Source organism: Bufo gargarizans, chromosome 2, assembly GCF_014858855.1.
Source record: "Bufo gargarizans isolate SCDJY-AF-19 chromosome 2, ASM1485885v1, whole genome shotgun sequence".
Classification (NCBI taxonomy): Eukaryota; Metazoa; Chordata; class Amphibia; order Anura; family Bufonidae; genus Bufo; species Bufo gargarizans.
Genome location: NC_058081.1, coordinates 600048251 through 600072752, shown reverse-complemented (window position 1 = coordinate 600072752; position 24502 = coordinate 600048251). Strand labels below are relative to the sequence as shown.

At 46.0% G+C, this 24502-nt stretch overlaps 1 protein-coding gene across 2 annotated transcripts in view; it reads right to left on the bottom strand.

Annotated features, from left to right (window-relative positions):
• Positions 1 to 23665, bottom strand: part of LOC122928754 (L-amino-acid oxidase-like) — a 32582-nt gene extending 8917 nt beyond the window's left edge. The window contains exons 1-3 of one of the 2 annotated variants that reach the window (XM_044281936.1): positions 23576 to 23665; positions 23123 to 23337; positions 6563 to 6672 (exon numbers count right to left, since the gene is read on the bottom strand). In XM_044281936.1, coding sequence (XP_044137871.1) covers positions 6563 to 6672; positions 23123 to 23337; positions 23576 to 23588 — 338 coding nt within the window. In that variant the 5' untranslated portion in view covers positions 23589 to 23665. Of the gene's footprint in view, positions 1 to 6562; positions 6673 to 23122; positions 23338 to 23438 lie in introns of both variants that reach the window. The other variant, XM_044281937.1, reaches the window with a different exon arrangement.
• Positions 23666 to 24502: the final 837 nt, after the last annotated feature.

Genomic DNA, 24502 nt, shown 5'->3' with positions numbered 1-24502 from the left:
GTTGCAAAATGTGCCAATGTTTAGCTAATATTGAGCGAATGGTTTTGTTGGATGTGTTATATAGAATAATGAGGTTTAAAGGGCTTCTGTCACCCCACTAAACTCTTTTTTTTTTTTTTTGGGTACTTATAATCCCTATCCTGCAATATATCTATACAGTATGTTATTAATCATTTTCGTTCTGTAGATAAGGCAAAAAACGTACTTTTATAATATGCTAATTACCTGTCTACCAGCAAGTAGGGCGTCTACTTTCTGGTAGCAGCCGCAAAAAAACGCCCCCTCCTCCTGTTGATTGACAGGGCCAGCCGCAATCTCCTCCTCCGGCTGGCCCTGTCTGCATTTCAAAAATCGCGCGCCTGTCTTGATTCGGCGCAGGCGCTCTGAGAGAAGGAGGCTCGCCTCCTCAGCACTCCCTCAGTGCGCCTGCGCCGATGACGTCATCGGCGCAGGCGCACTGAGGGAGTGCTGAGGAGGTGAACCTCCTTCTCTTCGGGCGCCTGCACTGAATCAAGACAGGCGCGTGGCAGAAGCCCTTTAACCACCTCCGGACCGCCTAACGCACATGTGCGTTCCGGAGGTGGCAGGCTGGCGCACAGTCACGCATATATGCGTCATCTCGCGAGACGCAAGATTTCCTGTGAACGCGCGCACACAGGCGCGCGCGCTCACAGGAACGGAAGGTAAGCGAGTGGATCTCCAGCATGCCAGCGGCGATCGTTCGCTGGCAGGCTGGAGATCCGAATTTTTTAACCCCTAACAGGTATATTAGATGCTGTTTTCATAACAGCGTCTAATATACCTCCTACCTGGTCCTCTGGTGGTCCCTTTTGTTAGGATCGACCACCAGAGGACTCAGGTAGGTCAGTACAGTCGCACCAAACACCACACTACACTACACTACACTACACTACACCCCCCCCCCCGTCACTTATTAACCCCTTATAAACCCCTGATCACCCATGATCACCCCATATAAACTCCCTGATCACCCCCCTGTCATTGATCACCGCCCTGTCATTGATCACCCCCCTGTCAGGCTCCGTTCAGACGTCCGTATGATTTTTACGGATCCACGGATACATGGATCGGATCCGCAAAAAGCATACGGACGTCTGAATGGAGCCTTACAGGGGGGTGATCAATGACAGGCGGGTGATCACCCATATACACTCCCTGATCACCCCCTGTCATTGATCACCCCCCTGTCATTGATCACTCCCCTGTAAGGCTCCATTCAGACGTCCGCATGATTTTTACGGATCCATGGATACATGGATCGGATCCGCAAAACACATGCGGACGTCTGAATGGAGCCTTACAGGGGGTGATCAATGACAGGCGGGTGATCACCCATATACATTCCCTGATCACCCCCCTGTCATTGATAACCCCCCTGTAAGGCTCCATTCAGACGTCCGCATGCGTTTTGTGGATCCGATCCATGTATCCATGGATCCGTAAAAAATCATGCGGATGTCTGAATGGAGCCTTACAGGGGGGGTGATCAGTGACAGGGGGGTGATCACCCTGATTACCCTGATCACCCCCTGTCATTGATAACCCCCCTGTAAGGCTCCATTCAGACGTCCGCATGCGTTTTGTGGATCCGATCCATGGATCCATGGATCCGTAAAAAATCATGCGGATGTCTGAATGGAGCCTTACGGGGGGGGTGATCAGTGACAGGGGGGTGATCACCCTGATTACCCTGATCACCCCCTGTCATTGATAACCCCCCTGTAAGGCTCCATTCAGACGTCCGCATGCGTTTTGTGGATCCGATCCATGTATCCATGGATCCGTAAAAAATCATGCGGATGTCTGAATGGAGCCTTACAGGGGGGGTGATCAGTGACAGGGGGGTGATCACCCTGATTACCCTGATCACCCCCTGTCATTGATAACCCCCCTGTAAGGCTCCATTCAGACGTCCGCATGCGTTTTGTGGATACGATCCATGTATCCATGGATCCGTAAAAAATCATGCGGATGTCTGAATGGAGCCTTACAGGGGGGGTGATCAGTGACAGGGGGGTGATCACCCTGATTACCCTGATCACCCCCTGTCATTGATAACCCCCCTGTAAGGCTCCATTCAGACGTCCGCATGCGTTTTGTGGATCCGATCCATGTATCCATGGATCCGTAAAAAATCATGCGGATGTCTGAATGGAGCCTTACAGGGGGGGTGATCAATGACAGGGGGGTGATCAGGGAGTCTATATGGGTGATCACCCCCCTGTCATTAATCACCCCCCTGTCATTGATCACCCCCCCCCCTGGTAAGGCTCCATTCAGACATTTTTTTTGGCAGCGGAAATTATTTGTTTGTTTTTGTTTTTTCTTACTAAGTCTCATATTCCACTAACTTGTGTCAAAAAAAAAATCTCACATGGACGCACCATACCCCTCACGGAATCCAAATGCGTAAACATTTTTAGACATTTATATTCCAGACTTCTTCTCACGCTTTAGGGCCCCTAAAAAGCCAGGGCAGTATAAATACCCCACATGTGACCCCATTTCGGAAAGAAGACACCCCAAGGTATTCCGTGAGGGGCATATTGAGTCCATGAAAGATTGAAATTTTTGTCCTAAGTTAGCGGAAAGTGAGACTTTGTGAGAAAAAAACAAAAAAAAATCAATATCCGCTAACTTATGCAAAAAAAATAAAAAATTCTAGGAACTCGCCATGCCCCTCATTGAATACCTTGGGGTGTCTTCTTTCCAAAGTGGGGTCACATGTGGGGTATTTATACTGCCCTGGGATCCAAATGTCTAAAAATGCCCTCCTAAAAGGAATTTGGGCCCCTTTGCGCATCTAGGCTGCAAAAAAGTGTCACACATGTGGTATCGCCGTACTCAGGAGAAGTTGGGGAATGTGTTTTGGGGTGTCATTTTACATATACCCATGCTGGGTGAGAAAAATATCTTGGTCAAATGCCAACTTTGTATAAAAAAATGGGAAAAGTGACCCCATTTTGGAAAGAAGACACCCCAAGGTATTCCGTGAGGGGCATGGCGAGTTCCTAGAATTTTTTATTTTTTGTCGCAAGTTAGTGGAATATGAGACTTTGTAAGGAAAAAAGAGAAAAAAAAAAATCATCATTTTCCGCTAACTTGTGACAAAAAATAAAAAATTCTAGGAACTCGCCATGCCCCTCACGGAATACCTTGGGGTGTCTTCTTTCCAAAATGGGGTCACTTGTGGCGTAGTTATACTGCCCTGGCAATTTAGGGGCCCAAATGTGTGAGAAGTACCTTGCAATCAAAATGTGTAAAAAATGGCCTGCAAAATCTGAAAGGTGCACTTTGGAATATGTGCCCCTTTGCCCACCTTGGCAGCAAAAAAGTGTGACACATCTGGTATCGCCGTACTCAGGAGAAGTTGGGGAATGTGTTTTGGGGTGTCATTTTACATATACCCATGCTGGGTGAGAGAAATATCTTGGCAAAAGACAACTTTTCCCATTTTTTTATACAAAGTTGGCATTTGACCAAGATATTTTTCTCACCCAGCATGGGTATATGTAAAATGACACCCCAAAACACATTCCCCAACTTCTCCTGAGTACGGCGATACCAGATGTGTCACACTTTTTTGCTGCCAAGGTGGGCAAAGGGGCACATATTCCAAAGTGCACCTTTTTGGATTTCACCGGTCCTTTTTTACACATTTTGATTGCAAAGTTCTTCTCACACATTTGGGCCCCTAAATTGCCAGGGCAGTATAACTACCCCACAAGTGACCCCATTTTGGAAAGAAGACACCCCAAGGTATTCCGTGAGCGGCATGGCAAGTTTTTAGAATTTTTTATTTTTTGTCGCAAGTTAGTGGAATATGAGACTTTGTAAGAAAAAAAAAAAAAAAAAAAAATCATCATCATTTTCCGCTAACTTGTGACAAAAAATAAAAAGTTCTATGAACTCACTATGCCCATCAGCGAATACCTTAGGGTGTCTACTTTCCGAAATGGGGTCATTTGTGGGGGTTTTCTACTGTTTGGGCATTGTAGAACCTCAGGAATCATGACAGGTGCTCAGAAAGTCAGAGCTGTTTCAAAAAGCGGAAATTCACATTTTTGTACCATAGTTTGTAAATGCTATAACTTTTACCCAAACCATTTTTTTTTTTTTGCCCAAACATTAATTTTTTTTTTTTCAAAGACATGTAGAACAATAAATTTGGCGAAAAATGTATATATGGATGTCGTTTTTTTTGCAAAATTTTACAGCTGAAAGTGAAAAATGTCATTTTTTTGCAAAAAAATCGTTACATTTTGATTAATAGCAAAAAAAGTAAAAATGTCAGCAGCAATAAAATACCACCAAATGAAAGCTCTATTAGTGAGAAGAAAAGGAGGTAAAATTAATTTGGGTGGTAAGTTGCATGACCGAGCGATAAACGGTGAAAGTAGTGTAGTGCCGAAGTGTAAAAAGTGCTCTGGTCATGAAGGGGGTTTCAGCTAGCGGGGTTGAAGTGGTTAAGCACATTTCTGCTTGTGTCTCTTTATTATTTACACTTTCCAAGCAGTTTTCCTGTGTGCTCAAAATACTTCTGTCATAAGCGTTTTTTATTAGTCTCTTAGGATATCCCTTATCTATGAATCTCTTTTGCATGATTTTGGCTTGTTGGCGAAAAGTCCTCATTATATGTACAGTTTCGCCTAATACGGTTGTACTGGCTGTAGGGGATATTCTGCAGCCATTTTTTATGGTATCAATTAAAATATTCTGGGCCTCTTTTTTATAGTCCTCATAGTTTTGTAGGACTATTCCGCCTTCTTTATCTGCTGGGCGGTTTATAAGCTCTTTATTGTTTTTGAGTATTTTAAGGGCACTTTTTTCTTTGATGGTTAGATTCTCAATGAGACCAAGGGTTGGTGGTTTGGATTTGGATGTCATCTTTTTTATGTCCGTGGATACTAGATCAAAAAATGTTGGTATGAAGTATCCATGGCTTTGAATGGGAATTTTTTTTTATTTAGGACAAACTTCTTGATGTATGTATGCAGAAGGTTCATTCAAAAAGTCAGAATTATTTTTATTTTTATTTATATTTTCGTCAGTGTTTTTGAATTCGAAATGTCTTTTTATCATCAGGTTTCTCCTAAATTATTGAATATCTAGGTATAGCTCAAATGGATCGATGGGGTTGTATGGGCAGAATGAAAGCCCTTTTGGTAGTAATTTATTTTCAACTGTTGAAGCGTCCAGCGTCCAGCTATAAAATGCATGCGTTGTCCAGAGATGGAGACCGCTGGGCAGCATGTGAACCCTGTACAACATGTGAGGCCGGTGTTCTGCCGAAAGTCTATAGCAGGGGTGCACAACCTTTTCTGGTTGGGGGCCACATTGTCAACCTGAACCAAGGGCCGAAAATAAACTTTAAAGGGGTATTACCAATTGAAATACTATATTTATGGCATATTGAACATACAGTATATACCATTAACTGTTAGAGTATGGGAGGACAGAGGGGATCGAACTACCGCAGTGCTCCTTACCTGGCTGTCAGCCCGGCTCTCATTGCCACTCTGTGACAGGGGGCCGGACTATAATAGCGATCCTCACTTTGCTGCTATCCCTGCTTTGCTAGTGAGGATCCTCTCCAATTTCTACCCCGCTGCCACTCCGTGACAGAGGGGATCCAACTACCGCAGTACGTCTCCCACCGCAATAGCGATCCTAACCCTGCTGCTATCCCCGCTCTCACTGCTACTCCGTACCGGAGGGGGGCTGGACCACAGCAGCGCTCTTTACCCTTTTGCCATCCCCACCTTTGCTACCACTGCATGAAGGGGTGGGGGGGACTGGACCGCAGCAGCATTTATTACCAAGCAGTCATCCCCGCTCTGGCTGCCGCCCCATTACAGGTGGGCGGTACTACAGCATCTCTTCGTTCTCACTCTGCTGTCATTCACATACAGGGGGTGGGTATCCTAGCGGTACCGTCACTGTCACTCACACATTACCCCGCCAGCAATTACCTGTTTCTGCGCACCAAAACACTGTTTAAATGACCACATTTGTAACCACTCTATTGTATTGTATTATTGTCCTGATGAAGAGGGCTGTACGCCCTTGAAACGTGTCGACAAAAGAATAAAAACTACTGCTTTTTACCAATATTCACCTGGTACAAAGTTTCCTGCCTACAGCGCCGATACAAAGGTTCCAACTATCGTCTTACTTCACTAGTCTTCTTATCCCGATAACCTTGCCTGTGGCACGGGCAAGAATGTTGGCAGCAGTATAGGCATCCCGCACGCTGGACGGGCAAATACCAGCAAGGCGAACGGCAGTTGTTGTGGCTCATCACAACACTAAACTGTAAGCGCTAACTATTGAGTGCTGGGATCACAAGTGACAGCATGGGCACATTTATTATGTCCTTTTGTTGGAACAATTAATGAGTATGTAGTGGGGTGGGAAGGGGTTAATGAACCAAAAAAAGGAACGTTAAAAAAAAGAAAGAAAATCAGACATTAAGGAAAATGAACTGCAGATTTATTCAAAGTTAGTGACTCTATTCCAATAATTTTTCGGTAAATGTTACCTGTGAGATGATGGAAGACGCATGGGTCCCAGCTCGGCATACCAGCCGTCTGGATCTCTGTGTGTCAGAATACGACCTCCAACTCTATTGCTGGCTTCCAGTATGGTTACCTGAAATGCATAAAGCATATATCAATTACATACAATTTCCTATTTTCACGTAAATTGTTTAGTTATACTTCTGAAATAATACTACACTCCGCTAGAGTTCATGAACAGGCTTCCTTAGGGCCAATGAGTTTGCAATGCACTTGGTCCCGAAGGTTCAACATGGTAGCTGTCTGATTGGTCTTTCTTGCACAAATATACTGTATAACATGGCGCATTTATTCTTTCATGCAGCATGATCTTGGTTTAGGAAATACATCCAGGTAAATAAATCTATTTATTAAGGGGGTATTTATTAAGCCCTACACTCCAGAATTCTCTGTTCCCAAAGTCACAAAATAGGACTTTTGCAACTTTTTGGGGGTCTTGTCGGTTTTTCCACCAATAACTCCAGTTTTGAAAAGTAGGTGGAGAAGTGGGTGCGGTTAGCTATTTTAATGAGGAGGGTGGTTTGAAAACTGGAGTAGTATTTCTAGACAAAAGTGTCAGATTTAAAGGGGTTATCCCCAGGGGGGGTATTCAAAATTTTAACAACTGTTCCCTACTAAATGGCGGACACGCGGCGTCATGACACATACACCATATATATGCAACACACATACACATAAATACACTAAATACATGGTACACATACATAAATACACCATATATACACTACACACATACCACCTCTAGGGAGCTAAACTATGGAATGGAAGTACTCATCTCCAGCTGCCGCTGTTATGTTAACAACCGGATCTGGAGAACATGACAGAACAGGATGAATCCCATGCCTGGTTATCAGGAGAGGACTCCAGCATAACGAAAACCGGACGGATCTGTTATGCAGGCCATAGACTTCTATTATGACGGAATGAATAACAGAATGCCTCTAAAGGTATTCCGTTATGCATTCTGTCATGTAATTGCGTTATGGTCCGTGGTAACGGAATCCATAACGCAATTCAGCATATACCCCAACCCGAACACGAACTTCAAAATATGAAGTTTGATCATCCCTACTCAGCGCTGTGGAGAAACAAAGACTGGTGTAAAACTGGCCCACTTGTCTTGTATGGGGCTGTCAGACCTGAAACCTGGCAGCGTAGCGGTCGTGTGAATAAGGCCTTAGAACAATAGCTTTGGTGGCAGTAGTTTTTCATTACACACCATTGGGTCTGAAGCTTGGCTGGCAAATATGGTCAGAAGCACCAAGCCATGAAACACAGATGTGCCCTAGGTGAACAAACAGAGGTACTAATTTCTTCAAAGAAATGTTAGGCTTCTTTCACACGTCCTTGATGAACTCTGTGACAAGATGGTCAGTAGTTCATCCATGAAGAATCTGTGTTTGATCCATGTGTGTTTTATGCCCTCAGTCTGTTATTTGTATCTGACAGACTAAACATTGGTTTCCAATGTACAACGATCCTTGAAAATCACGCTCGGATGGTTTTCTTGGACCCATAGACTATGATGTTTTTGAGGAATTAGTAATCATAGGTAAAGTAGGACTTGCTTCTGTGGTGTCACCACGGATTCTTGGTCCATGGAAAATCACTGATGTGTGAATGCAAACATTAAAGTCAATGGATACGTGGAGACCACAGAAAGCACATGCCCGCTATTCAATGATGTATTCATGAGGACTTCATTCAGGCCAGTTTCAGGTGAGCTTGTTCACTCTGGGAAAGATGCCCCGTGTGGGAGCTGTATTTCCGGTTATGGACACTGCTCATCTGAAGTGGATTTGCAGCATCATAATGATTTATGATGTTGTGAATTCCTTCCTGACCTGCAGAACTGTAGTCATGGCATTATGTGACTATAGTTCAGCAGACTCACCCCCACTATCAGGAAGGAATAAATCATTATGATGGGGGCATGTAAGCAGGTGCATGGTGTTGAGTTCCTGGCTAAGTCTCCTGTATATTCTCAGTTTACCTGCTGTTTTGCTGTACAACTAACCATTAGCCTGTGTGGAACTGCGACAACATGACGCGCCAAAAGGCCAAAGAAAAGGAGGGGAAGGAATGCAGCCTTGCTACGCCGGCCAAACAACATGGCGCCGCGCAAGCTGCGAAGATGTCAGAAGTGGCTGTGCAATTAGAAAAGTTTGCCTGCTCCTCGACACTTTCAGCAAACACCCCATATCTGGAGATAGACAAGGCATCCGAACTTACGGACGCCACTGGGAATGCCGGCTCCTGCCCTATACCACTCACAGAGATGAAGGTCAGTACAGTACTGGACATGGGGACTGCTCCTGAGATAGAACCCACCATCAAGGATGTTTTTGTAGCGGTGGCGCAATGCAATAGGGCGCTTACCTCGTTGAATACGCATATAGGGGGGTCTCAAGGAGGACATTTTACTTATCAGACAAGACATGAGGCGAGTGAAGGAGTGGATCGGTGAGATGGTGGGCCGACTAAGGGTACTTTCACACTTGCGGCAGAGGATTCTGGCAGGCAGTTCCGGCAATCCGGACGCAAACGGATGCATTTGTCAGCCGGATGCGGATCCGTCTGACAAATGCATTGAAATACCGGATCCGTCTCTCCGGTGTCATCCAGAAAATCGGATCTGGTATTTTTTTTATTTTTTTATTTTTAAAGGTCTGCGCATGCACAGACCGGGAAACCGGATCCGTTTTTCCAGAACACTTGGTACCGGATCCGGCATTAATACATTTCTATGGAAATGAATGCTGGATCCGACATTCCGGCAAGTGTTCAGGATTTTTGGCCGGAGAGAAAACTGCAGCATGGTGCAGTATTTTCTCCGGCCAAAAAATGTAAGAGGGACTGAACTGATACATCCTTATGCATACTGAACGGAATGCTCTCCATTCAGAATGCATTAGGATAAAACTGGCCCCTGTGACGGAATTCAATACCGGAAAACAAAAACGCTAGTGTGAAAGTACCTTAAGTACAATGGAGGATCAGGTACCGCCTGTAAAAAGAGACCTTCAGTGTGTAATACACAATATCTCACTGCTTATATCTAAATCTGATGATCTTGAAATAGACTGAGACGTAATAATGTCCGAATAATTGGTGTGCCTGAAAACGCTGAGGGAGCTGATGCTGTTATGTAAATGGCTTGCTGACAGGGGCGTGGCTAAAGGCTCATGGGCCCTGGTGCAAGAGTTCAGCTTGGACCCCCCCACCTTTCACTCTTGCGTTGGTGCACCTAGCTTTTCCGCTGCCCGAGGCAAATATTGAAACGGCCCCCCCATGCCAAAATCTCAAACTAACCCCTTCCCTCCAGTCCTCTCTTTTTACTACTGATGACCTACCCTCAGAATAGGTCATCAATATCTGATCGGCCGGGGTCCTCCGGCACCCCCAACGATCAGCTGTTTGAAGAGAGGGCAGCGCTCATATGAGAGCTGCTTTCTCTGTTGTGTTCACCTGCTCGCCATAGCATTTTCAGTGATGAGCAGCTAAACAGAGCAGAGAAGACAGCGCTCATACAAAAAAAAACAAAAAAAAACGGACAACCACTTTAAAGACATAGCGTACTTGGAAAATACAGCACTACAGAACATACAGGGTCATACAGCACCACATACCTCTTACATCCAGTGACTTCTCCTCTCTGATGTAGATATTCTCTTTCCTCTTCTTCTCCTGTTAGACCAGACCACCATGGTGACTTCTTTCAGCCGCGCCTCATCTCTGTCGAGTTTAACAAACAGACATCTTACTTTCCTACTTTTCCATCATCCTCCCACCTTCTCAACACCCCATCCTGCCACCCCCAATACTGTGTCCACTGTGCTCCCCAATACTTTCCTGCAGAAACAGTCCCCCTGAAAATACTGGTACCACAGTGAGTCAGTACAAAAACACCCCTTTATATTGTGCGCTAGTAATAAAAAAAAAACACCTTTCAGATAAGACCCCCATATAAAACCCTAAATGAGAAGCCCCCAATCTCAGACCAAACCACTTTAGACCTCTATGTCAGACCCCATATAAGATCCCAGTTTTAAACCTCAGATCAGACCACCATTAGACCTACATGTAAGACCCTGACCCAATATCAGACCTCAGATAAGACCCCCATTAGACCTCAAGCCCACCATATCAGACCTCCAGACCCACATATCAGACCTCCAGACCCCCATTAGACCGCCAGACTCCCACTAGACCTCCAGATCTGACCCCCATTAGACCTCCAGACCCCATATCTGACCCCATTAGACCTCCAGGCCCCCAATCATACCTCCAGACCACCATTAGACCTGCAGACCCCCAATCAGACCTATCCAGACCCCCTATTAGACCTCCAGACCCCCAATCAGACCTCTCCAGACCCCCATTAGACCTCTCTAGACCCCCTGTCAGACCTCCAGACCCCTCAGTCAGACCTCAAGACCCCGCAGTCAAACCGTCAGACCTCCAGATCCCCCAGTCAGACCTTTAGACCCCCATATCAGACCTCATACCAGACCCCCATATCAGACCTCATACCAGACCCCCATATCAGGCCTCATACCAGACCTCCATATCAGACCTCCAGACCCCCATTAGACCTCCAGACTCCCATATATGACCCCCATTAGACCTCCAGACCCCGATATCTGACCCCCATTATATCTACAGACCCCCAATCAGACCTCCAGCCCCTATTAGACCTCTAGACCCCCAATCAGACCCCCATTAGACCACTCCAGACCCCCATTAGACCTCTCCAGACCCCCAGTCAGACCTCCTGACCCCCCAGTCAGACCTCCAGAGCCGGACCCCCAGTCAGACCTCCAGACCCCCCATAGACCTCCATATCAGACCTCAGATCAGACTGTAAAATAATAAAGTAACTTACCTCTCCTGCCGGCACTTTCCCTGTCCTGGCTGTCTTCTCTTCTCAGGGCTGGCGCTGCAGTCACCTGACCTCCTGCAGCGTCAGGTCAGAGTGCGCTCTGTACGTCCTGACGCTCCAGGCAGCCAGGACACAGCAGCGCTGGCCCTGAGAGGAGCGAGCAGGAGGAGGGGTAAGTACTGTACAGCACTCAAAGCGCTTTTCTCCCCCTCCTCCTGCAGACTAGTGAGCGCTTCCATTATGGAAGCGCTCACTAGTAATCCCTTTATAAGATGCATTGCATCTTATAAAGGGAAAAGTACAGTACCACTGTAAGTACAGTACCACCTCTGGGCCCCCCTGGCATAGGGGTCCGGTCGCAGCTGCAACCCCTATAGTTACGCCAGTTCTTGCCTATAGAATTGGAAGAGAGAGACTGTCTCCCCTATTCACTATTGAGTGGGCTCACCATGTATAATTTAACCACCGAGACCTCTTCTGATCAAAATTCAGCATTTTAGAGATCGGGGTGCAATTTTGAGAGGAGCATGAGACTGTGCAGATCTTACTATCAATGGCAATCGTGTATCCTTGTTTTCTGATTTTTCTGCGGAGGTACAAAAACGAAGAGCACACTTCCTAGATGTAAAAAAAAAAATGCTACCCTATTCAATGATCTACCCCGCCGGACTGCGTGTGGTGGCAGGAGCGTGCCAGTGGCTAGACGCTCATGAGAAGGATCTGCGTGGCAACACTTGAGGACACTGTGGACTCTATGTGGTATTTGAGCTGCGTCCAATACTTTGTGGGTTAGCTGGTTACATACCGGTTCCTAATAAGACTCTCTGTTGGATAAATGTTGCACTGGGCAGGGGGAGTTTCTTTATTACCTTCCTTTCAGCCTTTCGTTTCATCAGTTTTTTGTTGTTCTGTACTGCGGCAGGTTACAATATTGAGATGTGCCAGGTCCCAACGCTGAAGCAGCACTACTGGGGCATATTCTATACTGGTTCTGTTAGTCTGTATCTACATTCTGGGATCAGGAATTTCTTTTACCCCAGCTTCTCCACTGCAGGGAGAAATGGCTGGACTGTTAGCGGGTTTGTTTGGGTGGGATGGGTGTTTTTGGTGGGTAGCCGAGACATTATGTATGTTTTCCATTGGGCTGTGCAATGGCTCGCTCGGGGTAAGCGGCACTGGGCTGGTTCTTTTCTGGAGTTGGTTTGATGATGGGTACTCTTAAAGAGGTTTTCCCATCTTGCTAATTTATCCTCACCTGCAGCCAGCTCTGCTGTTCACTTCCTGGTTCCCTGCTTCTAAGGCAGGGCGGGCTTAGGCAGTTTGAATAAAGGCCGGCCACGCCTGACATCACATTGAGAACTCAGTCCTTGCCTGCTCATTCATGTGGATAGTATGAGTCATCAGTCTGGCTGCCTGCAGTGTCTGTGAAGCCCATCCCTCCTGCTGGGGAATCATCACTCTGAGAGCAATGGTCAGTGAAACATGTGGCTGTCCTGCAGTCTAATACAGTTTTAGGCTACTTTCACACTAGCGTTTTTCTTTTCCGGCGCTAAGTTCCGTCCTAGGGGCTCAAATCCAGAAAAAAACTGATCAGTTTTATCCTAATGCATTCTGAATGTAGAGTAATCCGTTCAGGATGCATCAGGATGTCTTCAGTTCAGTCTTTTTGACTGATCAGGCTTTTCAGAAAACCGTAGCATGTTGTATTTTTACCTCCGGCCAAAAATCCTGAACACTTTGACTGAACGCCGGATCTGGCCTTTTTCCCATTGACTTGCATTAACGCCGGATCCGGCGCCGTGTGTTAAGTCAAACCGGATCCGGCTTTTGCATGTTAAACCCGAAAAATGTGAAAAAAAAGTCCATAAATGGCGGATCCGTTTTTTCCAATGTATTTTTTCATTGGGATCAAAATCCTGATCAGGATTCAAATGTAATCCGTTTTCACACGTTTTTCCGGATCCGGCGGGCAGTTCCGGTGTCGGAATTGAACGCCGGATTTAAACAACGCTAGTGTGAAAGTAGCCTTACACACAAAACCCATTCTGTGCAGCAAAACAATAATTCACTACTATACATCAGCACAAAAGCATGCCTCCCATAAAATATTACCATCCCCCACCCACCAACACTGATGCAGATTTGTTTCCATTACAGCTCTACTACAGTTGTGTATACACCTTAGACCATGTATCTGTATAGATGCATAATCAGCTCTGCTACATCTGTCTTCTCCAGTCCCCTCTAGCACTGTGGCTGACCAGCTTCATATATAGCTCTGCTACATCTGTCTTCCCCTCCCCCACTAGCACTGTGGCTGAACAGCTTTTAATACAGCTCTCCTACATCTGTCTTCCCCAGTCCCCTCTAGCACTGTGGCTGACCAGTTTCCTATACAGCTCTGCTACATCTGTCTTTCCCAGTCCCCTCTAGCACTGTGGCTGACCAGTTTCCTATACAGCTCTGCTACATCTGCCTGCCAGAATACAGTGACACTAGTGTGAAAGTACCATTAATATATCAGGGGTCAGTACAGAGATCTCTCCCATCATCTTTTTATCCCGAGGGCTGTGACTGTGACGAGGGGACATCCTCTGCGTCTGGAGGAAAGAAGGTTTGTACACAAACATAGAAGAGGATTATTTACGGTAAGAGCAGTGAGACTATGGAGCTCTCTGCCTGAGGAGGTGGTGATGGTGAGTACAATAAAGGAATTCAAGAGGGGCCTGGATGTATTTCTGGAGTGTAATAATACAGGCTATAGCTACTAGAGAGGGGTCGTTGATCCAGGGAGTTATTCTGATTGCCTGATTGGAGTCGGGAAGGAATTTTTTTCCCCTTAAGTGGGGAAAATTGGCTTCTACCTCACAGGGTTTTTTTTTTTGCCTTCCACTGGATCAACTTGCAGGATAACAGGCCGAACTGGATGGACAAATGTCTTTTTTCGGCCTTATATACTATATTACTATGTTACTATATAAGTCTAAGATGATGGTTGACTCCACAGACAGAGATGATTATTTATCGGCCATATCCATGCCTACTCTTTCTGTGGAGAATAGACAGCTGCTTGATGGGGAAATCTCGCTGGAGGAACTTGAGATGAACTTGAGGTCTTTCCCTAAGGCCTCATGCACACGACCGTTGTGTGCATCCGTGGCCGTTGTGCCGTTAGACGTTTTTTTCTGCGGCTCCATTGACTTTCAATGGGGCCGTTGAAAACTCGGCTTGTGCACCGTTTTTACACCGCGCCCGTGACCCGTGTTTCGAGGCCGTGAAAAAAATATAACCTGTCCTATTTTTTTCACGGCTAACGGTTCACGGGCCCATTCAAGTCAATGGGTCCGTGAAAATCACGGATGCACACAAGATTGTCATCCGTGTCCGTGATCCGTGTCCGTGATCCGTGTCCGTTTTTTCCTATCATTTCAATGGCAAACTTGACTTAGATTTTTTTTTCATCTTTCATGTCCGTGGATCCTCCAAAAATCAGGGCAGACCCACGGAAGAAAAAACGGGCACGGATCACGGTACAACGGAACCACGTTTTGCGGGACGTTAAAAAATACGTTCGTGTGCATGAGGCCTAATAAGAAGGCGCCCGGTGGGGATAGCTTGCCAGGAGAATTTTACAAGAAATGCAGTGTCCCAGGGGGTCGGTAGTATATGCTGGGCTTTGTAGTGCAGATTAACCCACTAACCTGGGATCCACTGTCGTCTTCAATCTGGGGCAAATACTGGAACAGGCAGGTAATTAATGTTCGTGACGCCAGTGTCAATTAAACGGTGACACGCCGTGTAAAGTAATGTGGAATAACGGAACAACCACGGGATAGCCAACCAAAACTGGAACTTTACTGAATGTCAGTGAGAATCATACATGGACGCAGTTGGAAGCGCAGTTCCATGGAAGACAGTTGGTTTCTATTTGAATACAGTTGGTTCTTAGAAGTACAGACTGGCCGGTTTTAGCAATGTTCTTTACAGAGTGTTAATTACAGGAGATGCAGTACAGGCGGCTTGCACACTATTCCTGACTGGTCCTGAAACATGTGACTTATTCTCCAAGGTCTAATGCCCTATATCTGGCGTATCCTCGAAGCTGTCTTTATCTAGTACCTCCTCTGTTATCTTGAGTACCTCTTGCTTTATCAGAATGGCCTCTGTTCTATTCTGTGTCCCGGCTGGTTGATTAAGATGTTTCGGACTAAACGGATGATGACTCAGGAGGGGAACCTTTTCCTTGGATCCGGAACCCGGTTACAGGGCCTATACTACCCTCTCCTAGTCGGCAGGCTTCAGGCCTGCTTTACTCTCACAGGCCCATGGCCTGGCCTTGACTCAGACACAGGATCATCTCAGACTCCTTCTCCCACTGTCTGCCCGCTTACTACTCCCTGACTGGGCCTTATATAAACTAGGGCTCCCTAGCTCCCTCTAGTGACTCAGAGCTGGAATAACACCCTAGCCGGCCTGCACATGCACGTTTCACAGTAACAGGGAAATACATAGCAGTACATTGACAAGATGTTCTATACCAACCTCCCCATAAACACAGGGGGAACGACAGTACCCAAGTGACCCTTCTGTAGTGACGGGGTATAACTCTCCCGTACACTACATACCCCGCTGCTTTAAGCTGAGTACGACCTCGTACTCCATCAGGGCCCGCCCAACTGGAATAATTACCTGAAATAGAGAAAGACACATGCATGCATACATATATGTCATTTACACTCATATCAGACCCAATTGGCAAAGGTGAAGTGCGGTGACAAGGGGCGTCAATCTCTTCTTCTCAGGATAGTGAGTGAAACTGGGGCGCTGACCTGGCACAGCGAGTGTTAAAGAACCAGGATAGTCCATGACAATAAATAAGTCCATAATAAAATCAACCTCTCAGAGGCTTGCACATAGGAAGTCCATCTCTGGGCACATAGACGTGAATAAAAACCAGTTATTAAATACAGTCAGCAGCACATATATAAAATGACAATACAGGACTCTAACAATACCAGGGCCATGTTATCCTGGCAAGTCCTGCTTACCCTTTAAAATAGTGCTGACATAAAAATGTCTTTTCAACCTGAAATGGGGGTAAAAAGGGGAAATATGGTGCAAAACTAAGGCACAACTGGGATTTTAGCAGCAGCAGGCCGGGTGTCCCAAACACAACATGGGCAGGCTGGGAGCTGTGGTATACAGTGGCACTTTCTCTTGGTCATCATGCCACCGGCCGTGTAGAACTGGCAGCGAGCTTCACCAGCTTTGCCAAACGGAGGGACAACTCGGCCATTAGGGAGGAGAACTTATAGTAAGGCCTACTCACAAACGAGTGTCATACTCCTCATCCGATGAAGACTCGATAAAAGATTCCTGCAGCAACTGTTCTGGCCTAGCCGGCCATATCTGGAATCCGTCCCCTCTGACGATCTTTAAAGGAGGAGGCTTGTCTTTCATTGCCTCCATCTCTGCCTCGGTTCTGGGAAACGGGATACACTGAACGCATCCTGCATACCCGAGGTCCTCCACCCAGTAAACTCTCTTGCGCAGGGCCTCTATGTCGGCCTTTGTGCTGGTCAGCGGTGCTACCGGGGGTCCGGTAACAGTGGCCTCTAGGGTAACTGCGGTAGCTGCTGCTAGACGCCGGGCCTCGGCGCAGTCCTCCGCTTGCTGGTAACTGGCTAACCTCTCTTTCTCTTCCTCCCGCTTCACCGCATCGGGAGGGGGGTATTGTTCTTCTGGCCCTGCAAGATGATAGGCTCCCAAAAGACATTGGGGTTTAGATAAATTTGACTATGCAGGTGAGTGGTTCGGGCCGGCCCAATTCTCGCCTCCTCTGCCTCACTCGGGTCTATCTCCTCTTTCTCTGGGTCCCAAGTTTCCGCCGGCGCCTTCGGGCGAGTGACGGCGGTAGCATAGGGGCCCCTTAAGCTTTCTGCTGGGGTATACTCAACGATTTCTCCCAGGGTCAGGTTATGGAGATGCTCCGGAAGATAGTGCCGCTTTACTGAGCGCCGGTTTACAAAGAAGTCCCGGCCAGTCCCCAGCTCCTGGATGAATCCGAACCCCCTCTCCTTATCAAATGCCACCACGATCCCGCAGTGCCGTTCCAGCTGGGGCTTACCTGGGAAGGAGTCCCCTTGAATGGATTTAGCCATTTCTTCGAATCTTTTCTTCCGGCTGGTATTCTTTTTCGCGACCGCGGCTTTTAATTCGGCCATGATTGTCGGCCATTGCGCATGCCGGCGACGGATCGGTGGGGACCGGGGACGAGTTATACTCAGATCCATGGCTTGTCCCCAGGAACTGGCCGTCCAGGCTAGAGGGTCCCATGCCTCCAAATCGGGAAAGTCCGGTGGAGTGGCGCCCCACTCACACGTGGCATCGAACTCCGGCTCTTCAGCGCACGCCATAGCCATCTCTTCTCTCACTGGGTGCAGAGTCGACACTGGCTCCTCCCACACCCTGGGCCGGTCTACCTCCATCTGAGGCCCGCCTCCCAGGCGTAACTCTTCAGGGAAGTCAGCCGCATCATCACTTCTCAAGGTGGGTGGCGCTCCAGGACAATCTCCTCCTCCTTCTTGGAGGGTTTTGGCGCCAAATATTCGCGCCTCTGTACATCGTGATGGCGCAGTAAAAAGCCTCATGGCGTCGGCGGCCATTTTAGATGTCCTGATGCTACAATTCAATGACAGCAAGCAGGTTGATGAAAAGTCCAATAAATCACAGTCCATAAATACGATTTTCTCTCTGGGGGTAGCGCAACACAGTACAGCGTCTCTGATTCCTCCCAGGCACAATTGTAATCCACAGATTTAGAAATAAAGGTTACAGTCTTTGCAATACGGTGGTGGAATAGTTAAAGCACACAGTTCACACTTCTCTGCACTTCAGAAGTATGCGGATCCTGTTCGTGACGCCAAAAAGAGCGATGCAGTGTCCCAGGGGGTCGGTAGTATATGCTGGGCTTTGTAGTGCAGATTAACCCACTAACCTGGGATCCACTGTCGTCTTCAATCTGGGGCAAATACTGGAACAGGCAGGTATTTAATGTTCGTGACGCCAGTGTCAATTAAACGGTGACACGCCGTGTAAAGTAATGTGGAATAACGGAACAACCATGGGATAGCCAACCAAAACTGGAACTTTACTGAATGTCAGTGAGAATCATACATGGACGCAGTTGGAAGCGCAGTTCCATGGAAGACAGTTGGTTTCTATTTGAATACAGTTGGTTCTTAGAAGTACAGACTGGCCGGTTTTAGCAATGTTCTTTACAGAGTGTTAATTACAGGAGATGCAGTACAGGCGGCTTGCACACTATTCCTGACTGGTCCTGAAACATGTGACTTATTCTCCAAGGTCTAATGCCCTATATCTGGCGTATCCTCGAAGCTGTCTTTATCTAGTACCTCCTCTGTTATCTTGAGTACCTCTTGCTTTATCAGAATGGCCTCTGTTCTATTCTGTGTCCCGGCTGGTTGATTAAGATGTTTCGGACTAAACGGATGATGACTCAGGAGGGGAACCTTTTCCTTGGATCCGGAACCCGGTTACAGGGCCTATACTACCCTCTCCTAGTCGGCAGGCTTCAGGCCTGCTTTACTCTCACAGGCCCATGGCCTGGCCTTGACTCAGACACAGGATCATCTCAGACTCCTTCTCCCACTGTCTGCCCGCTTACTACTCCCTGACTGGGCCTTATATAAACTAGGGCTCCCTAGCTCCCTCTAGTGACTCAGAGCTGGAATAACACCCTAGCCGGCCTGCACATGCACGTTTCACAGTAACAGGGAAATACATAGCAGTACATTGACAAGATGTTCTATACCAACCTCCCCATAAACACAGGGGGAACGACAGTACCCAAGTGACCCTTCTGTAGTGACGGGGTATTACTCTCCCGTACACTACAGAAACACCAAGAGATCTTACTCCCACATCTCCTGAATGTCTTCAATGGCTCTCTATTGAGTGGCATTCTTCCCAGCTCGATGAGACAGGCGATTGTAGTGGTGGTCCCAAAACCAGGTAAGGATCCTACACAGGTGGATTCTTACCGGCCTATTTCCCTGTTGACAGTGGACATTAAAGTACTAGCTAAGGTCCTAGCTAATAGGTTATTGAGCATGATTAAAACTGTTATTCACGAAGATCAATCTGGCTTTATGCCTGGGAAATCCACATCCTAAAAATCTAAGACGCCTGGTCCTTAACCTTCAGTTGGGGGGAGGCGAGGGGGATGGATGTAGTGCCATGCTCTTACTTGACGCAGCCAAGGCTTTTAATAATGTCGAGTGGGAGTACCTTTGAGCAGTTATAACAAAAATAGGGTTTGGCCTGGTTTTCCTAAAGTAGTGAAACTGCTTTATAATGAGCCCAGGGCTAGAGTCCGGGTCAATGGGGGCATGTCCCCGGCGTTGGTCTTAGAGAGAGGGACAAGGCAAGGATGTCCTTTGTCCCCTCTTCTGTTTGTCATTGCCATAGACCCTCTAGCATGCCTGCTCAGAACTATACCACTAATAAGTGGCTTTAGAAGGGGAGGTATAGAGGAGCGGGTCTCATTATATGCAGCCGATTTGCTGCTGTATGTAGGAGATCTGGCCTTATCAATAGACCCTAACATATCTCTGATTTCAGAATTTGGCAAGCAGTCGGAGTTGCTTATTAAATGGAGCAAGTCGGTGATACTGCTGTTGTCCCCGACTCCACAGAGTCTTTGTCTTTGTCATACCAATCTTAAAGTTGTGTCAACCTTCAATTACTTTGAAGTTGATGTGTCCATTAATCCACATAGATACATATAAGACAATGTAGTGCCGCTACTGGCTACATTTAAGCTTAAAACTGCTTCCTGGCATAAGTTGCCACTGTCTCTAGTAGGCAGGAGAAATCTGATCAAGATGGTGCTAATGCCGCAGCGCCTATATATACTCCATAACTCACCAGTATGGATCCTCATACATTATTTTTACAAAACCAAACACATTTTTTGGTTTTTGTTGTGGAATCCTAAAAGAAGTAAAATTAGATATGAAACCCTGAAAAGAAACGAATAATAGGGTGGTCTAGCAATGCCCAACCCTTTATTATATTTTCCTGCAGCCCAACTGCAGCATTTTAAAGGATGGAACATGGCTGGAGGAGCGGGAAGAAATGGACGATTAGTTGAATGGGCATCGGGACGCTCCCCACCCTTGACGGTCCTGGAAGGGGAAGTCCAAGATTAGCATCTGCCCCAACTTTGGTGCTAATGAGGAAAGTGTGGGCTAAGGCTAAAGTGCTTCTTGGGGTCTCAGGACTTCTAAATATGTCTCACATATGGAACAACCCTGTCTTACCAGAACTATCCCAACTGAAGGGATTATCCCTATGGGAAAGGAAATGGATTTGGAACATTGGACAATTGTACTCCTAGGGCCTCCTGAAGCAATTTCAGCAATTGTGCTCGATCTGAGTACGATCTACCCTCCAGTCATTTCTATAAGTACTTACAGATACGACGTGCATTAGAAGCCCAATCCAAAATACTATTGTTGCAATATACATCCAATCAGGTGCTTGACTCTGTGGTGGCGGTAGGATCTGTAAGGGGAGCTATCTCGATAATTTATCAATCATTGCATGGGGAGTTTCTAAAGGCCTTTCCTCACAGGGTAAAGGCACAATGGGAAAAAGATGTTGGGAGTATTACCGATACTCAATGGGAGGAGACATTGGCATTGACCCCGAGCCTATCTGAGTGAGGCTGCTAGATTGTCCCCGCTGTTTTTGATCCATAGGGTGTAGAAAACCCCGCTATTCCTGTTTAAGATTGGATATAGAGGAGACTCCTGTTACATATGCTATAGAGCTGCTGTGCAATAAGAGAATATTGGAGTGAGGTAATACAGCTAATCAATAAAGTGTATAGTGCAGATTTCCCTCTTGATCTTAAAATGTGCTCACTTGGCATTTTTTAATCTGATCAACTACAGACACCTATTATTATAGGAATAAATAGGATGTTGTACCAGGCACGTAAAACACTGGCAGCCAAGTGGATACAGCCACTGCCTCCTGTTATAGCAGAGTACATAGCAAGACTGAATGTTGTTGTAAGACTGGAAAGGGGGTCTGTCTCAAACGAAACCGCCACTCGAAATTTAAGACTATTTGGGGTCCCTGGATTGATAGATCTGGAATCAGCAGTCCGTGGTTGGCACTTACTAGGGGACTTATGCATCTATAATTGAGGGGGAGTATGATACTAGGGGACCTGGAGTTATGATATTGTGGTGTATGCCTAAATCTAACTAAGGATGTGTGCTGATGATTGGGCCTTGCTGCTACCCCGGCGGAGCCCCTTTCGCTCTCCTTCTCTTAAGGGAGACAACCTTGAATTTTTACTTCTACTCTTCTTCCTGCATATCTGGCATCCATTGTTACTGTAATTGTCTTGTGAGGGGGGGGGGGGAGTTAGTTGTGGGCATGCACTTGAGTACTACTTATTGGTCAATTATGATTATCGTGTCAATACTATATCCTAATATGTCTGAACTGGTTTAGACACTGTAAACATGATGTTCATTTTGTTTGTTTTTGGATAAAACTCAATAAAAAGGTATCTGATAAAAAAACTAAAACATTATGATGATGCAAATCCACTTCAGATGAGCAGTGTCCATAAAGAAATCAAGAAATCCAGCTCCCACACAGAACATGTCTGAACTGGTCTTAGTGTGGCACAAATATAAGAATAAATTGGGACAAACTTGCTGATTAGAGCACGATAGGCAGGAAATCTGATATATTTGCAGGGAGTTCAACAGTTCCATGACATCTGCCATAGGCAGAAAGAACAATTACCATGTTGGATCTCGACAAGCCCAATTCTGTGTTACATCAGAAGATTCTAAAGTGTTTCGTCCAGCGCAATAAGTAAAATATTTTGCCATATGCCCCAGCTATTTCTATAGGGCATGCCCCCTATTTAAATTGCACACAGTGCACATGATCCCCTTTCATCATGGCCCCCAAAAAAATGTAGACTCCAGATCATACCCCATAGACTACCGTAATCTAATAGATACTACATACTAGAAGCCCTAACTAAGCACAGACCCTCCCCTGACCAGATCCCCCAAATAAATTCAGAGCCCCTAAATCCACACAGACATTCAAAATTAACACAGACCACCTTTCCTAAATACAGACCTGGATACCCTAAACAAATACAGACTCCCTGAACAGACCTCCTAAAGGAAGATACATTTCCAGAACCCTCTTAACACCAACACCAACCCTGATGCCAAACAACGTAAGGATGTTATAAGCAGAATTCTGCACCCCAAAGACCAGCCTTCTATTCCAAGAGTCCATGAGATCTCACATTTTCTAGGAGTCTCACAGTCATTCTAGAAGATTTGACAATAATGGCTTATGGGGTAGTCGAGAGAGAGATAGCTGTCGGCCAAACAAGTGCCTTATCACATTTGTATGGACAACCTTAGTAAGCTAGCAGATTCTGTAGGCCTCAACTTAGACATTAATTGAGAAGCTAGGTTCCATAGCAAAAGAAAAATTGTGTTCCTGCTTCTGGTGGTCTGTCTATTCAAACACTACCAAGAAGATGAGAATGTGAAGAGGGGTTACTTACTCTGTGTCCTGCATCCTGTAAAGTTTTGGCTGCTGAGAGTCCAGACATCCCAGCACCAACAATCACTATGTGCTTCGGATTAAGCATCTTAGAAGATGGTAATCCATACTTGACAATATCCAGATATTCTTCATAGTCGGGATCCTTTAGGCACTCCTGGAGCAGATCACCCCTGCTCCCACCAATGATTGTCCAGAGCAGCAGAGAGACGAGAACTGTGTGCAAAAAACAAAATAGTCAAAGAAGTCATTACATTATATTAAGTAAAGAGACCCCTGCAAACAAGTCTTTATGGAATGTGGATGAGCTACAATACCGGACACAGCCCATGGACAAGAGGGTGATGTTTCGGCAAAAATCCTTTTAACACAGTGTCATCTACTGTTCTGCAACACATTGTTTGCCTACATGGAGAGATGTGAAATATCGTGAAGAGGTATGTGTCACAATTACCAAGGCTTTCCATGTCCCAACCCTGTAGTTTAAAGACTCCGCTTTAGCATGCTCATGCTTCTTATATCATGTCCAAAACAGGTAAGACTCGAAACTGTGCCATTTGGCACAGAGTAAGGGTGGAGACGCAATGCAGTAGGTAGTAATTAGTAGACTAATTTGAATTTGAGAACTGACTGAGTGGCAGAAGCACAACTTTATTGGATTTATTTCTATCTATGCAATTCTACAATATGTTCTTCAAAGTGGTTTTAATAGCGGAGTTTCATATTCCAGCATTTAAAAAAAAATGCCATACGGAGACAAACTAAGGCTACTTTAACATTAGCGTTTTTTTGCGGATCCGTCATGGATCTTCAAAAACGCTTGCTATCACAGGGGCCGCTAGTGCACGCGTGCCCCCAAACTACCGCTCCGGCCCCATTGACCATAATGAGGGCAGGCCGGAGTTCTGGCGGCAGCACAGCAAACATTCTGAAACCTGTGTGAAGTTGGCACCCCATGTTCTTAAATTTCAAAAATAAATACACCAATCGTTTGTGCTGGTTTGTGCTGCAAAAATGAACGTTTGTGCCGGTTCGATTCCTGAGATATTGCGCGTTAGATTTTTATGAAGCCCCTGCCCATTTTCCACCCCATGTTCTTAAATTTCTAAAATAAATACACCATTCGTTTGTGCTGCGTTTGTGCTGCAAAAATGAATGTTTGCGCCGCTTTGGTTTCCAAGATATTGCGCACTTGATTTTCTGAAAACCCGCCCATTTTCCACCCCATGTTCTTAAATTTCAAAAATAAATACATCATTCATTTGTGCTGCGTTTGTGCTGGTTTGTGCTGCAAAAATGAACGTTTGTGCCGGTTCGGTTCCTGAGATATTGCCCGTTAGATTTTTATGAAACCCCGCCCATTTTCCACCCCATGTTCTTA